This window comes from Bos javanicus, chromosome 12, assembly GCF_032452875.1.
Source record: "Bos javanicus breed banteng chromosome 12, ARS-OSU_banteng_1.0, whole genome shotgun sequence".
In the NCBI taxonomy this organism is placed as follows: domain Eukaryota; kingdom Metazoa; phylum Chordata; class Mammalia; order Artiodactyla; family Bovidae; genus Bos; species Bos javanicus.
In genome coordinates this window covers 70,452,502-70,469,640 of record NC_083879.1, presented here as the reverse complement: position 1 = coordinate 70,469,640, position 17,139 = coordinate 70,452,502, and the positions used below count along the sequence as shown (strand labels likewise).

The 17,139-nt window shown below is 37.5% G+C and overlaps 1 protein-coding gene across 1 annotated transcript in view; it reads right to left on the bottom strand.

The window, feature by feature from the left end:
* LOC133258057 (ATP-binding cassette sub-family C member 4-like) overlaps positions 1-17,139 on the bottom strand; it is a 395,899-nt gene that overhangs the window by 65,859 nt on the left and 312,901 nt on the right. The window contains exons 28-29 of the mRNA XM_061434396.1: positions 10,275-10,430; positions 1,827-1,916 (exon numbers count right to left, since the gene is read on the bottom strand). Coding sequence (XP_061290380.1) covers positions 1,827-1,916; positions 10,275-10,430 — 246 coding nt within the window. The remainder of the gene's footprint in view (positions 1-1,826; positions 1,917-10,274; positions 10,431-17,139) is intronic.

Genomic DNA, 17,139 nt, shown 5'->3' with positions numbered 1-17,139 from the left:
AATTACTGGCAGGAAATTCTCAGACCTCCAAATCTGTTGACTCATAGTCAAAGGCCCTTTATGAACTACACATCTCAGTGCTATCCCTGGAAGAGTGACACCAAAAGATAAAAACACTGATGCAAAACAACAATGTGAGCAATTGCTTTCTGGTATTTTTGACAAAAAAATAAAAAATAAGATACAATTCTCTAAAATAAGAGAAAGTAAATATTCACTGCCTATTTGTGCAACACATACTTTTTCAAGGTAAAAGACCTGGCTAGGTATTTTCTATAAGAGCCTAGAAGTCTGCCTATTATTTAGAAGTATAGGTAGAGTTTCTGCCATCAGTACCTTAGAATAAATTTGCAAAATTAGGGAAAATCCACAAAAATAATTAACATTAAAAAAAAAAAAAGAGCACCTTAACAGTCAAAACCCTTTTCATGCAAGACCGAGGAGATCCAAAGTAGTGGGCCAAAGAGAAATATGACATAAATAATAGAAAATCCTCTAGAAATGAACTTAGTACAAAGCCTCAGCAAAAGCTCCAGAGTTCTGTGACCAGCATATGCTCTGCAGCATTGAATGATGCAGCTGCTAACAAATAATTATCACTTTTCAAATGTATAATATACCTTTGATAAACTCTTTCTTATGAAATTTCATACCATGTTACTCGCATGATCTCATTTATCTTTCTGTTAACAATGAAAAACAACTGATATTGCCATATAGTAGATATTTCCTAAGATCAAAGGAATAAAAATAAATGTTGCAAATTAAGGTAATTAATTCACTAGGTCACTAGGAGAATTTGAACACATAATTTTACCACCTGGTTTAGTGTTCTACTAAGGGCAAAAAAGAGGAAAGTGAAAAAGTTGGCTTAAAGCTCAACATTCAGAAAACTAAGATCATGGCATCTGGCCCCAACACTTCATGGGAAATAGATGGGAAAACAGTGGAAACAGTGTCAGACTTTGTTTTTTGGGGCTCCAAAATCACTGCAGATGGTGACTGCAGCCATGAAATTAAAAGACGCTTACTCCTTGGAAGGAAAGTTATGACCAACCTAGATAGCATATTCAAAAGCAGAGATATTACTTTGCCAACAAAAATCCATCTAGTCAAGGCTATGGTTTTTCCAATGGTCATGTATGGATGTGAGAGTTGGACTGTGAAGAAAGCTGAGTGCCGAAGAATTGATGCTTTTGAACTGTGGTGTTGGGGAAGACTCCTGAGAGTCCCTTGGACTGCAAGGAGATCCAACCAGTCCATCCTAAAGGAGATCAGTCCTGAGTGTTCATTGGAAGGACTGATGTTGAAGCTGAAACTCCAATACTTTGGCCACCTCATGCGAAGAGTTGACTCATTTGAAAAGACCCTGATGCTGGGAGGGATTGGGGGCAGGAGGAGAAGGGGACGACAGAGGATGAGATGGCTGGATGGCATCACTGATTCAATGGACATGAGTTTGAGTGAACTCCAGGAGTTGGTGATGGACAGGGAGGCCTGACCTCCTGTGATTCATGGGGTTGCAAAGAGTCAGACACGACTGAGCAACTGAACTGAACTGAACAGAAGGGCAAGAAATGTAATGTATCTAATTGCTTTGGGTTCTAGGGAAAAAGGTAAAATGGAAATGATGAATTATACTGTTGGTTTTCGTATTTACTTGTTGCATCATAAACATATTTTAAGTACATCCATGTCATCAATGTTCTTCTAGGAGGTAAATGAAGTCAATTAAACTGTTAAGCTCACTTAATTACCTACAATGCTTTTAAATGTACACACATGAGATATTGATGCTAACAAGTTTATCATATTTAATAAATTACCTCTTCTAAGACATTCCATAGTTCCTCATCTGTATGCTTATTAAAGGGATCCAGATTTTTCCTCATTGTTCCAGTGAACACAATAGGGTCCTAAATACAACAAAATATAGAATGTTATTACTGCAATCTCTTTTCATTTCATTCCAATTTTTAGAGAACATATTTAAAATGCAAAAAAAAAAAAGCAAAATTTACTACAATCATTAATAGTAAGGTTGCAAATCACTTCAATTCAGTTCAATCACTCAGTCATGTCCAACTCTTTGTGACCTCATGGACTGCTGCAAAACACCAGGCTTCCCTGTCCTTCACCAACTACCAGAGCTTACTCAAACTCATGTCCATCGAGTCAGTGATGCAATCCAACCATCTCATCCTCTGTCATCCCCTTCTCTTCCTGCCTTCAATCTTTCCCAGCATCAGGGTCTTTTCAAATAAGTCAACTCTTCACATCAGGTGGCCAAAGTATTGGAGTTCCAGCTTCTTTCCAATGAATATCCAGGACTGATTTCCTTTAGGATGGACTGGTTTGATGTCCTTGCAGTCCAAGGGACTCTCAAGAGTCATCTACAACACCACAGTTTAAAAGCATCAATTCTTCTATGTTCAGATTTCTTTATACTCCAACTTTCACATCTATACATAATCACTGGAAAAACCATAGCTTTGACTAGACAGACCTTTGTTGGCAAAGTCATGTCTCTGCTTTTTAATATGCTGTCTAGGTTGGTCATAGCTTTTCTTTCAAGGAGAAAGTGTCTTTTAGTTTCATGGCTGTAATCACCATCTGCAGTGATTCTGGAGCCCCAAAAATAAAGTCTCTCACTGTTTCCATTGTTTCCCCATCTATTTGTCATGAAGTGATAGGATCAGATGTCATGATCTTAGTTTTCTGAATGTTGAATTTTAAGCCAACTTTTTCACTCTCCTTTTTCACTTTCATCAAGGGCTGCTTTAGCTCTTCTTTGCTTTCTGCCCTAAGGGTGGTGTCATCTGCATATCTGAGGTTATTGATATTTCTCCTGGCAATCTTCTTTCCAGCTTGTGCTTCATCCAGCCCAGCATTTTTCATGATATACTCTGCATATAAGTTAAATAAGCAGGGTGACAATATATAACCTTGACATACTCCTTTCCTGATTTGGAACCAATCTGTTGTTCCATGTCCAGTTCTAACTGTTGCTTCCTGACCTGCATACAGATTTCTCTGGAGGCTAGTAAGGTGGTCTGGTATTCCCATTTCTTTAAGAATTTTCCAGAGTTTGTTGTGATCCACACAATGAAAGGTTTTGGCATAGTCAATAAAGCAGATGTTTTTCTGGAACTCTTTTGCTTTTTCAATGATCCAACAGATGCTGGCATTTGATCTCTGGTTCCTCTGCCTTTTCTAAATCCAGCTTGAACATCTATAATTTCACAGTTTACTTACTGTCAAAGCCTGACTTGGAGAATTTTGAGCATTACTTTGCTAGCATGTGAGATGAGTGCAATTGTGCAGTAGTATGAACATTCTTTGTCATTGCCTTTCTTTGAATTTGAATGAAAACTGACCTTTTCCAGTCCTGTGGCCACTGCTGAGTTTTCCAAATTTGCTGGCATATTGAGTGCAGCACTCTAACAGCATCATCTTTTAGGATTTGAAATAGCTCAACTGGAATTCCATCCATCACCTCCACTAACTTCGTTCATAATGATGCTTCCTAAGGTCCACTTAACTTCACACCATGATGTCTGGCTCTAGGTGGGATATCACACCATTGTGATTATTTGTGTCATGAAGATCTTTTTTGTATAGTTCTTCTGTGTATTCTTGCCACCTCTTCTTAATATCTTCTGCTTCTGTTAGGTCCCTACCATTTCTGTCCTTTATTGTGCCCATCTTTGCATGAAATGTTCCCTCAGTATCTCTAATTTTCTTGAAGAGATCTCTAGTCTTTCCCATTCTATTGTTTTCCTCTATTTCTTTGCACTGATCAGTGAGGAAGGCTTTCTTATCTCTCCTTGCTGAGACTGAGCAACTAAAACTAAAAATTAAATTTAAGCATTTCCCATTGCAATATGGGCACCCACTTACATCTATACTGCCAGTTTAAAAGGCTATTTGGGGAGATTATGCATGCTCATTTAGCTGTAGTATATGGAAGAACAGAGTTTAGTAAATAAGAGTATTTCCCTTTGTTCTACATGCCAAATATATATCTCAAAATCAGTAAAATTTTCATCAAAGCTTATTGAATAAAAAGAATTATCTATTAAAACATGAATTGTGGAACTGACTGTAAAAGTGCTCACAGGAGACACATATGCAAGGGCAGATAAGGATCAAAGTAATAAAAACAGATATTATTATTACAGTATCAGGTACCACAGTACCTCTAGGCAATGAAGTAAATAAACTTATAAATAATCATTATAAAGATGTGTACAGGCAGAACACTTCAGTGTAGAGATTTACAGTAGAACATAAAAAATGCTTATATATACACTAAATTTGTTGGCCTAAGTATATTCTTTCTGAAGGTACACAATTAAGTCTCATTTAATAAGAATTAAACAGTTAAAGGAGCCTGGTGTGCTACAGTCCATGACGTTGCAAAGTGTTGCACATAACAACTGAACAACAACAATAAGAGTTAGCTGGCACAGCAGAATCAGGGAAACAAATGCTCTTCATCAATATAGCGTTTTAAATGGAGTACTAGCTTCAAACCTGTTTTTCATCATGGTATAAAGTTGATAGTTTTTAAATGTAACTCTTCATACCATATTTAGTAGTAATTTTTCCCTTCTTACTACTGTCAGTTCATATTAGACATGTGACACAAAAATGGCCACTCTGAATCAGAGCATTTAGTGTAGCAAATTGATAATCCCTCAACACAACTGCAAGCCTGAAAACCTCAGTCTTACTGGACCTTTTTATATGCTCCTGGAAGATAAGACTCTCATTATCTTACAAAGAAGCCCTGCCCACTAATCTGATGCTTAAAACAGCCTGGGACCCAGACAAAAATCATACAAGTGGTTACAAATGGGGCAGATACGGAACAACAGTTTTAATGATTTCAGTCCCAAACCAGGAAACTGCCCTCCACTAATGTTTATGAAGCGTAACTATAGCTGCTGCTCCCTTGAGTCCTAAAAGCTCTGTCCTCATTTCTAATCTGAGAACCTTTAAGGTGCAGCTCATCTCCCTGTTTCAAGAATAAGGACCCAGAGTTGTTTTAAAATCTTAGTTTGCTTCTTCTTCTTTTTTTTTTTTTTTGTAATCCTGTAGCCTCTAAACAAATTTAATCCCTGGCTCAGGAAGATCCCTTGGAGGAGGAAATGGCACTCCAGTATTCTTGCCTGGAGAATCCCATGGGCAGAGGAGCCTGGCAGACTACAGTCCATGGGGTCACAAAGAGTCAGACACAACTGAAGAGACTTAGCAGCAGCTAGAATAAACATCTGCAGTAGAACTTAACTGCAGTTCTAAATGAACTGATCATCATCCATATTCAGAAGAAAGAGTATTGTTTGCCAGCAAAAGAAATGAATATAAGTCCTGTAAAGTTCTCTTTTGGTAGCTCCAGGGAGCAGTTCAAAGGGATTTAACAAAGACTTCTGACTGCATTGGTCTAGAGTCTAGTAATAGAACATCCACATGTTCTGAGTTTTGTTCTCAATGAGGAAAAAAGGGGAAAGAAAGCCAAGTAATTTGGGATGTCTTAGAGAGAGACAGCTCTGATTTACCTCTTTTAACCTACTGGAGAAAACTCAGGAAATAGAAATATCAAAAGAGCAGAGTGGGCTATTAAAAAAAAATACCTAACTTTTGCCTTGATATTTCAAAAATCTATAACATATAAAAATGAATGTTTAATAATAAACAGATCTGTGCTGATCTGTGCCAACCCTTGGTCTGTAATCATAAACACTCAATTTGCAAGGAATCTCTCTTCAACTGAAAACATTTTCTTCCACCTCATTAGAACTAATTCAAATATATTCTTTTTAATGGCTGAGTAATAATCCATTGTGTATATGTACCCCAGCTTTCTTATCCATTCATCTGCTGATGGACATCTAGGTTGCTTCCATGTATGGCAAAACCAATACAATATTATAAAGTAAAAAAATTAAAATTAAAATTAAAAAAATTTTTTCTTTGTGCCAACAGCATAAGGGTCTCTAGGTGCAGTGTCATCCAAAGAAGTTTTGAAATCCATTTTTTAGGTTCTTTTAGATAAGCAGCTACTACTTGAATGTAATCACTCCACGGTGTTCTTTCTGGGGAACATAACTACTTCACATCATGAGCATAAAGGATGCATACACTTCAGCCCCCTTTTGTTTAAGGAAAGTATCTAGGAAGTGCTTTCAGTTTTTACTTATTCCTGAAATTTTGAACACAAATTGAGGAGTACTTTCTTAAGAATATAGTATTTGTTTCTGAAACCTTCCGGCTACCCCCCATGACTCCAGGATTGATGCTCTATTGACACCATTTCCCTGCCTCTAGCTCCTATGCAGGCCCTTGGTGCTATCACATCTCCCCCCATTCTGACTTGCTCATGGTAAGGTCAACAGTGATAGGGATGAGCCTAGAGGGGAGAGAGACAGAGAGAGAGAGAGAGAGAGAGAGAGAGATGATCCCAGAAGCTCACTGCTGCTCCCAGGATCACAGGGAGCAGGGAGCCAGGGAAGATGGTGTGGGCCTGGCTCACCTGAGCGGGACAACTCAAAGAAACAGCCTTGGGCTCCCCCTCTGCAGAATCTCCTCTCAGCTTCCTAGGTTCCCTAAATCAGGGTGTTGAGGTACAAGCATCACTGCTTCCTACTCCTTTGGGGAAGGGGGATATAAGCTTTTTGCACTCAGACAAGTAACTTTAAGTAATCAAGTCAACAGACTTTCTCCATCTCTGTAGTCAGCAAGATGTTGTGAAGAGAAAGGACTCTTGGCTGGGGAGGGCTAAGATTTTTAGTATCTTCTGACATTTATTAGTCCATGACACATAAGTAAATAAACTTGTTTCTAAACTGATACTGTTCAAGTGAAGGACATAGCACTAGAAATATCGTCCTGTTTTGATCTATACTTATTTACTTTTGTTACATTCTAGAGAATCGCCAAGATATTTCCTCAAAATTATACTTCTTTAAGAAGCAGAACAAAGGAAAACAGAATCAGAGACCAAGAAGAAATGGTCAATTCAACTTTCCATGATCACAGCAGCCAGATACTGGTTTTATATGAAGCATTCCATACACAGACCTATTAAGTCCTCACAATAGTTCAAGGAGTTGGTACTTGTTAGCTGCCTTGTAAGGGAGAGAAAATTGAGGTGCACAGAGATGGAATACCATATCCCATATTCTTCTTCACTATTCTTTACTGCTTGCCTGCTTGTTGCTGTTGTTGTTCAGTCACTAAGTTGTGTCTGACTCTTTGCGATCCCATAGACTGCAGCACGCCAGGCTTTCACTATCTTCACTATCTCCCAGAGTTTGCTCAAACTCATGTCCACTGGGTCAATGATGCCATCCAACCATCTCATCCTCTGTCACCCCTTTTCCTCCTTCCTGCAATCTTTCCCAGCATCAAAGTCTTTTCTAAAGAGTCAGTTCTTCATATCAAATGGCCAAAGTATTGGTGCTTCAATTTTGGCATTGGTCCTTCCAATGAATATTCAGAGTTGATTTCCTTTAAGATTGATTGGCTTGATCTTGTTGTTGAAGAGACTCTCAAGCATCTTCTCCAGCACCACAGTTTGAAAGCATCAAATCTTCAGTACTCATCCTTCTTTACGGTTCAACTCTCATATCTGTGCATGACTACTAGAAAAACCATAACTTTGTCTATACAGACCTTTGTCAGCAAAGTGATGTCTCTGCTTTTTAATATGCTGTCTCGGTTTGTCATAGTTTTTCTTCCAAGGAGCAAGTGTCTTTTAATTTCATGGCTGCAGCCACCATCTGCAATGATTTTGATGAAAAGGACTTTTTTTTTTTTTTTTTTTTGGTGTTAGTTCTAGAAAGTCTTGTAGGTCTTCATAGAACCATTCAGCTTCACCTTCTTCAGCATTAGTGATTAGGGCATAGACTTGGATTACTGTGATGTAGAATGGTTTGCCTTGGAAACAAACCAAGAACATTCTGTCATTTTTGAGATTGCAACCAAGTACTGCATTTCAGACTCTTCTGTTGATTATGAAGGCTACTCCATGTCTTCTAAGAGATTCTTGCCCACAGCAGTAGATATAATGTTCATCTGAATTAAATTCACCTATTCCCATCCATTTTAGTTCACTGATTTCTAAAATGTTGATGTTCACTCTTGCCATCTCCTGTTTGACCACTTCCAATTTACCTTGATTCATGAACCTAACATTCCAGGTTCCTATGCAATACTGTTCTTTACAGCATCAGACTTTACTTTTACCACCAGACACATCCACAACTGGGTGTTGCTTCCACTTTGGTTCAGCCTCTTTATTCCTTCTGGAGCTATTCTTCCACTCTTCTGCAGTAGCATATTGGAAATCTACTGACCTGAGGGGTTCATCTTTCAGTGTCATATCTTTTTGCCTTTTCATACTGTTCATTGGGTTCTCAATGCAAGAATGCTGAAATGATTTGCTTGCCTCATTAAAATCTTTTATTAATCATTCATTTATTAAAGTCTCCCCAAAGCATCCACACACTCTGTAATTCTTAAAGCCCCACAGTTTCACAAAAAGCCCTGCAGGGAGATAATCACCTTTATTTATTTATTTTTAATTTAAATTTATTTTAATTGGAGGCTAATTACAATATTGTATTGGTTTTGACCTACATCAACATGAATCCGCCATGGGTATACACATGTTCCCCATCCTGAACCCCCCTCCCAATCCCTCCCCATATCATACCTCTGGGTCATCCCAGTGTACCAGCCCCAAGCATCCTGTATCCTGCACTGAACCTGGAATGGTGATTCATTTCTTATATGATATTATACATGTTTCAATGCCATTCTCCCAAATGACCCCACCCTCTCCCTCTCTCACAGAGTCCAAAAGACTGTTCTATACATCTGTGTCTCTTTTGCTGTCTTGCATACAGGGTTATTGTTACCATCTTTCTAAATTCCATATATATGCGTTAGTATACTGTATTGGTGTTTTTCTTTCTGGCTTGCTTCACTCTGTATAATAGGCTCCAGTTTCATCCACCTCATTAGAACTAATTCAAATGTATTCTTTTTAATGGCTGAGTAATACTCCATTGTGTATATGTACCCCCGCTTTCTTTTCCATTCATCTACTGATGGACATCTAGGTTGTTTCCAAGTCCTGGCTATTATAAACAGTGCTGTGATGAACATTGGGGTACACGTGTCTCTTTCAATTCTGGTTTCCTCAGTGTGTATGCCCAGCAGTGGGATTGCTGGGTCATAAGGCAGTTCTTCTATTTCCAGTTTTTTAAGGAATCTCCACACTGTTCTCCATAGTGGCTGTACTAGTTTGCATTCATTCCCACCAACATTGTAGGAGGGTTCCCTTTTCTCCACATACTCTCCAGCATTTATTGCTTGTAGACTTCTGGATAGCAGCCATTCTGACTGGCGTGAAATAGTGTCCCACTGTGGTTTTGATTTGCATTTCTCTGATAATGAGTAATGTTGAGCACCTTTTCATGTGTTTGTTAGCCATCTGTATGTCTTCTTTGGAGAAATGTCTATTTAGTTCTTTGGCCCATTTTTAGATTGAGTCATTTATTTTTCTGGAATTGAGCTGTAGGAGTTGCTTGTATATTTTTGAGATTAGTTGTCAGTTGCTTCATTTGCTATTATTTTCTCCCATTCTGAAGGCTGTCCTTTCACCTTGCTTATAGTTTCCTTTGTTGTGCAGAAGCTTTTAAGTTTAATTAGGTCCCATTTGTTTATTTTTGCTTTTATTTCCAATATTCTGGGAGGTGGGTCATAGAGGATCCTGCTGTGATGTATGTGGGAGAGTGTTTTGCCTATGTTTTCCTCTAGGAGTTTTATAGTTTTTGGTCTTACGTTTAGATCTTTAATCCATTTTGAGATAATCATCTTTAAAAAGTTAACTTTATTTCCCATAGCAAAATTCCATCAGTAAGACACAACCTGTGTTCCAGTGCTAAATCATTTATCATATTGTTCTCAGAATTGTGTGTTATCAGTGGATAAGATTGTGGCATCTGGCAAAGTTTTGAGTCTAGAAATCTATCTGGATAAGTTATTAAATCACATATATACAAACCAAAAGAACAGACAACAAAACCTGGTTTCTGATTAAAGTATCTGTTGAAAATACCTGCTGTTAAAAATATGCTCTACTGGGGTGGGGAGGGGGTGGAATATTAACCGTTTCATTCATTTTTTAAAATCAATCAAATTAAAAGCAATTAAACTTAGATACTGGATTAAAAGAACATGTGAGAATATTCTGATGTACATACTTGAGGTATGATTGACATTTTCTTCCTTAAATCATGAAGTCCAATTTCGGTTATCAAGATCTTATCAATCCAAACTCTACCTTCAGGCTCTGACAATCTAAAGAGGGCAGCAATGAAAGAACTTTTTCCAGCTCCTGTTCTTCCCACGATGCCAACCTGTGAAGAGATCCAGAAGGGATTAAGAACTAACAACATGCAACAAACCTGGGAGAAACCCTGGTGCTTGAAGTTGAACTTTAAAAGCTCTATATTGAATATAGTCTATACATTTTTCAACCATGGCACTATTGACATTTTTGTTTAAATACTTCATTGTTATGGGGTGGGAGGCTGTCCTGTGTATTGTAGGATGTTTAGCAGTAGCCATGGACTCTACCCATTAGAGGCCAGAAGCACCCCTAAACTGTCAACCAAAAATGTCAGACATTGACAAATGTCTTCGGGTTGAGATCCCCTGGTCCAAAGAAGAGTTAAAAATAACAGAATCATTCTACATAGTTTTGGAAGTTTTGACCACAGCAATCAGAGCAGAAAAAGAAATAAAAGGAATCCAAATTGGAAAAGAAGAAGTAAAACTCTCACTGTTTGCAGATGACATGATCCTTTACATAGAAAACCCTAAAGACTCCACCAGAAAATTACTAGAACTAATCAATGATTATAGTAAAGTTGCCGGATATAAAATCAACACACAGAAATCCCTTGCATTCCTATACACTAATAATGAGAAAATAGAGAAATTAAGGAAACAATTCCATTCACCATTGCAACAAAAAGAATAAAATACTTAGGAATATATCTACCTAAAGAAACTAAAGACCTATATATAGAAAACTATAAAACACTGGTGAAAGAAATCAAAGAGGACACTAATAGATGGAGAAATATACCATGTTCATGGATTGGAAGAATCAATATAGTGAAAATGAGTATACTACCCAAAGCAACTTATAGATTCAATGCAATCCCTATCAAGCTACCAACGGTATTCTTCACAGAGCTAGAACAAACAATTTCACAATTTGTATGGAAATACAAAAAACCTCGAATAGCCAAAGTGATCTTGAGAAAGAAGAATGGAACTGGAGGAATCAACCTACCTGACTTCAGGCTCTACTACAAAGCCACAGTTATCAAGACAGTATGGTACTGGCACAAAGACAGAAATATTGATCAATGGAACAAAATAGAAAGCCCAGAGATAAATCCACACACATATGGATACCTTATCTTTGACAAAGGAGGCAAGAATATACAATGGATTAAAGACAATCTCTTTAACAAGTGGTGCTGGGAAAACTGGTCAACCACTTGTAAAAGAATGAAACTAGAACACTTTCTAACACCTTACACAAAAATAAACTCAAAATGGATTAAAGATCTAAACGTAAGACCAGAAACTATAAAACTCCTAGAGGAGAACATAGGCAAAACACTCTCTGACATACATCACAGCAGGATCCTCTATGACCCACCTCCCAGAATATTGGAAATAAAAGCAAAAATAAACAAATGGGACCTAATTAAACTTAAAAGCTTCTGCACAACAAAGGAAACTATTAGCAAGGTGAAAAGGCAGCCTTTAGAATGGGAGAAAATAATAGCAAATGAAGCAACTGACAAACAACTAATCTCAAAAATATACAAGCAACTCCTACAGCTCAACTCCAGAAAAATAAATGACCCAATCAAAAAATGGGCCAAAGAACTAAATAGACATTTCTCCAAAGAAGACATACAGATGGCTAACAAACACATGAAAAGATGCTCAACATCACTCATTATCAGAGAAATGCAAATCAAAACCACTATGAGGTACCATTTCACACCAGTCAGAATGGCTGCAATCCAAAAGTCTACAAGTAATAAGTGCTGGAGAGGGTGTGGAGAAAAGGGAACTCTCTTACACTGTTGGTGGGAATGCAAACTAGTACAGCCACTATGGAGAACAGTGTGGAGATTCCTTAAAAAACTGGAAATAGAACTGCCTTATGATCCAGCAATCCCACTGGTGGGCATACACACTGAGGAAACCAGAAGGGAAAGAGACATGTGTACCCCAATGTTCATTGCAGCACTGTTTATAATAGCCAGGACATGGAAGCAACCTAGATGCCCATCAGCAGATGAATGGATAAGAAAGCTGTGGTACATATACACAATGGAGTATTACTCAGCCATTAAAAAGAATACATTTGAATCAGTTCTAATGAGATGGATGAAACCGGAGCCTATTATACAGAGTGAAGTAAGCCAGAAAGAAAAACACCAATACAGTATACTAATGCATATATATGGAATTTAGAAAGATGGTAACAATAACCCTGTATGCGAGACAGCAAAAGAGACACAGATGTATAGATCAGTCTTATGGACTCTGTGGGAGAGGGAGAGGGTGGGGAGATTTGGGAGAATAGCATTGAAACATGTATAATATCATGTATGAAATGAGTCGCCAGTCCAGGTTCGATGCACGGTACTGGATGCTTGGGGCTGGTGCACTGGGACGACCCAGAGGGAGGGGAGGGGAGGGAGGAGGGAGGAGGGTTCAGGATGGGGAATGCGGGTATACCTGTGGCTGATTCATTTCGATATTTGGCAAAACTAATACAATATTGTAAAGTTTAAAAATAAAATAAAATTTAAAAAAATAAAAATAACAGAATCAATCTACTAGCAACAAAAAATCAGAAGTTCCATAAGAAATAAATCTTTAGTTTTTATTTCTACTGTCTGCATATCTTGAACCTTGAGAATTTTGTGGATAATTTCATAGAGATATCAACAAATCAAATCAGAACTGTTACATATACATATGTATACATTTTCCCAGAGTTCTATTATTTAAAAGGGCTTATTCTCTGGGCTTCCCAGGTAGTGCTGGTGGTAAAGAACCTGCTTGCCAATGCAGGAGATGTCAACGATGAAGTGGTTCAATCCCTAGGTTGGAAAAATTCCCTGGAGTAGGTAATGGCAACCCATTCCAGTATTCTTGCCTGGAGAATCCCATGGACACAGGAGAATGGCAGGCTAAAGTCCATAGCGTCGCAAAGAGTCAGAAACGACTGAGCGACTGAGCACACATATATTCTCTGATAGAGAAACTAAATCACTTCAACGTATTAAATGCCTTGGTTATGTTCTGTCTTGAAAGGAATCATTTTAAAATTGCAAAATACTCATCTCAGTGTCTTGAAACAGTAGCCAGTACGCAAAACACATATAATAAAATCAACAACAACACAAACAACATTTGCTATTTATGTGGAACCTCTCATCTGAACAGTTCAAAAGGCATTTTACAAACCAATTAATACTTATAGTTAAGCCTTGGAAAGATATATGTCAAGTATCAGTCTGGTTATTTAAAACCAAGGCATAAAGAAATTAGTACATTAAAAATAAGATCAAAGAATCACAATAATGCAGGTAAAATGCTGGTTAGGAATGAAACTGTATTATAAAAGTTGGCTTTTCACTGTGTGCTATAAACATGCATGCAGAGCACAATATAAAGTAGCCTAGACATGGGAGCAAACTAAATGTCCATTAACAGAGGAATCGATAAAGAAGATGTGATACATATATAAAGGGAATACTGCTACTGCTGCTAAGTCGCTTCAGTCGTGTCCGACTCTGTGCGACCCCATAGACGGCAGCCCACCAGGCTCCCCCATCCCTGGGATTCTCCAGGCAAGAACACTGGGGTGGGTTGCCATTTCCTTCTCCAAAGGGAATACTACTCAGCCATAAAAAGTCATGAAATGTTACCATTTGCAGCAACATGGATGGACCAAGAGATTATAGTAAGTGAAGTAAATCAGACAAAGGCAAAGAAAATATCATGTTATCACTTACATGTGGAATCTTAAAAAAATGATACAAATGAACTTATTTACAAAACAGAAAGAGACTCACAGACATAGAAAACAAATTTATGGTTACCAAAGGGGAAAGTGGTGGGGAATAAATTAGGAATTTTGGAGTAACATATACACACTTCTTCTGGAGGAAGGCATGGAAACCCACTCTAGTATTCCTGCCTGGAGAATCCCCATGGACAGAGGAGCCTAGCGGGCTACAGATCATGGGGTCTCAGAGTCAGACACAACTGAGTGACTAAATATAGCATAGCGCATACACATTACCATATATAAAATAAAAAGGTCCTACCCTATAGCTTCCCTGGTGGTTCAGATGGTAAAGCATCTGGCTACAATGTGGGAGACCCGGATTCAATCCCTGTGTCGGGAGGATCCCCTGGAGAAGGAAATGGCAACCCACTCCAGTACCCTTGCCTGGAAAAATCCCACGGATGGAGGAACCTGGTGGGCTACAGTTCATGGAGTCACAAAGAGTAGGACATGACTGAGCAACTTCACTTCACCATATAGCATAAGGAACTATACTCAGTATTTTGTAATAATCTATATGGAAAAAGAATCTATACATCTGAATCCCCTTGCTATACACCTGAAAGTAATACAACATTGTAAATCAACTATACTTCAATAAAAATAAATAAAAGCAGGTATGCAGAAACTGGCTTTTTTATAGCAATGAGCTTGCATAACTGCAGATTCCTTAGTGAGAGCTTCTCAAAAGATGATTTTCTCTCTATTTAGGAATTTGAATTGATGATGCGCATAAGACATGCTTTCAATCATTTGTAAATTAATTCAGTTAGTAAATTTTTATTTTTTTATTTTATTTTTTAACTTTACAATATTGTATTGGTTTTGCCATATATCAACATGAATCCGCCACAGGTATACACGTGTTCCCCATCCTGAACACTCCTCCCTCCTCCCTCCCTGTACCAACCCTCTGGGTTGTCCCAGTGCACCAGCCCCAAGCATCCAGTATTGAAAATTCACAGCTTTAAACAGAGAAGAATTAAATCTTTCTGAGCACTGATTATATTCTGGGAACCTTACATATTTTCTCATTTGAATACCTTCAAAATTCCAAAGCTTAACCTATAAGATCAATAATGGCACTTCAAAAAGGAATTTATCTTTAGAGAGATTACATGTAAGAAAAGTAGCTTTAGTTGATTTATCTTTGTAGCCAATTTTCTATCTTAATTTTTTTAACACTGATGGGTCATTTTCTGCATATAGGTAGGTTCTTCTGCATACATGAATAGCTCATATATTCTCTGTACAGGCTGATCTGGGTAACATGGCAGGTTCAGTTCCAGACCACTGCAATAACATAAGTATTGCAATAAAACAAGTCACACTTTTTTAGTTTTCCCATCTATATAAAAGTTCAGTTCAGTTCAGTTCAGTCACTCAGTCATGGTATGCTATACTATATTCTGTCATGTGAGAATAGTGTTACATCTTAAAAAACAGTATTAGTATCTTAATTTAAAAAAACTTTATTGTTTAAAAATGCTAACTATCAACTGAGCCTCTGGCAAATTATAGCAGCAACATAAAAGATCATTGATCACAGATCATAACAAATATAATAATATAATAAGTTTGAAATATTGGGAGAATTATCAAAATGTGACCGAAAGACATGAAATTAGCAAATTCTGTAGGGAAAATGGTACTTATCCACAAGTTTGAGGCAGGGTTGCCACAAACGTTCAATTTGCAAAAAATGCAGTATCAGTCAAGCACAATAAAACCAGGTATCCCTGTATTTCTGGGTGTTCTCATATGTGAATCAAAACATATCGGGACATAGGTGAGAACTGTGTTGTAAGAATGTGTGTGAGCAGGACTATAAACTACAAACTCCAAAAAGAAGAGTAAGAAAAAGGCAACTCAAAGAAAATCTGCCCTGGGCTATTTCTACCGTTCAGTTTTCAAAGCTATGTCTGGAAGTCTTTACCAGGTCACCAAAGGGTTTTGCTAAGTGCCTGTGGGGAATGTCACCAATATCGGTAATTTTACATTCCTAAATCCAAAGGTACTTGGAAACAGTCTTACCTCAGCTTTACAACTGCTCCTTTTTGTTTTTCCAACCAGGCCAGGTTTGGTCTCTGACAACCACACCAACTTGTTGACATCTGCCCCCGGATCTATTTCCATACTGATACATTGAACTCCACATGATTAACATCAAATGCCCCCACAAAACAGCCACTTCTTCTGACTTTCCTACTTTAATCTCATTACTTCTTTCCCAGGCTCAACTGTCCACTTTATTTCCAGTTTTCCCTGATTCCAGCATGGTACCAAGGCCTACAGATTCTATACCTGCAATGTTTCATGACTCAATCCCTTATTTTAATGACCATAATCATTATGTGAGTAACAGGCTGTGTTAGCTTTTAAAAAACCAAACAAATCTTTTTGTTAATCATAATCAATGCAAATAAATCTAGAAAGTAAATAAATACTAGTCATCACCCCTGCACGCCAATAAATCCATTCCTAAGATACTGATGTATTTTCTTTCTGGATGTCTGTGTGTCTATGTGTGTGTATGTTGAAGACAAAAACTCATTAAAAAAAGAGATATGAACATATTGCAATTTGTTTTCATTTAATATTCACTAAAAATATTTATTTTAATGACTATATAATATTATAGTATGTGTGATAATTTATTTAATAAACCCCCTATTGGTGAATATTTAGGCAGTCTCTAATATTTTGCTATTATAAATAACTGTGTGTTAAATATCCTTGAAGCCAAATCTTTGCAAACAACTGTCAGTATTTTCTTAAGTTCTCATATGTGGAATTGCCAAGAAACAGGTATGAACATTTTTAAAGTAGACTCTTAAGTACTGCCAAACTACCTCCAGAAATATGATAGCAATTTCTACTTTCAGCTGTTTCCCTGCACATTCACAAACCCATGTGTTATAACTTAGTTTTAATTTACATCAGTTTGATTT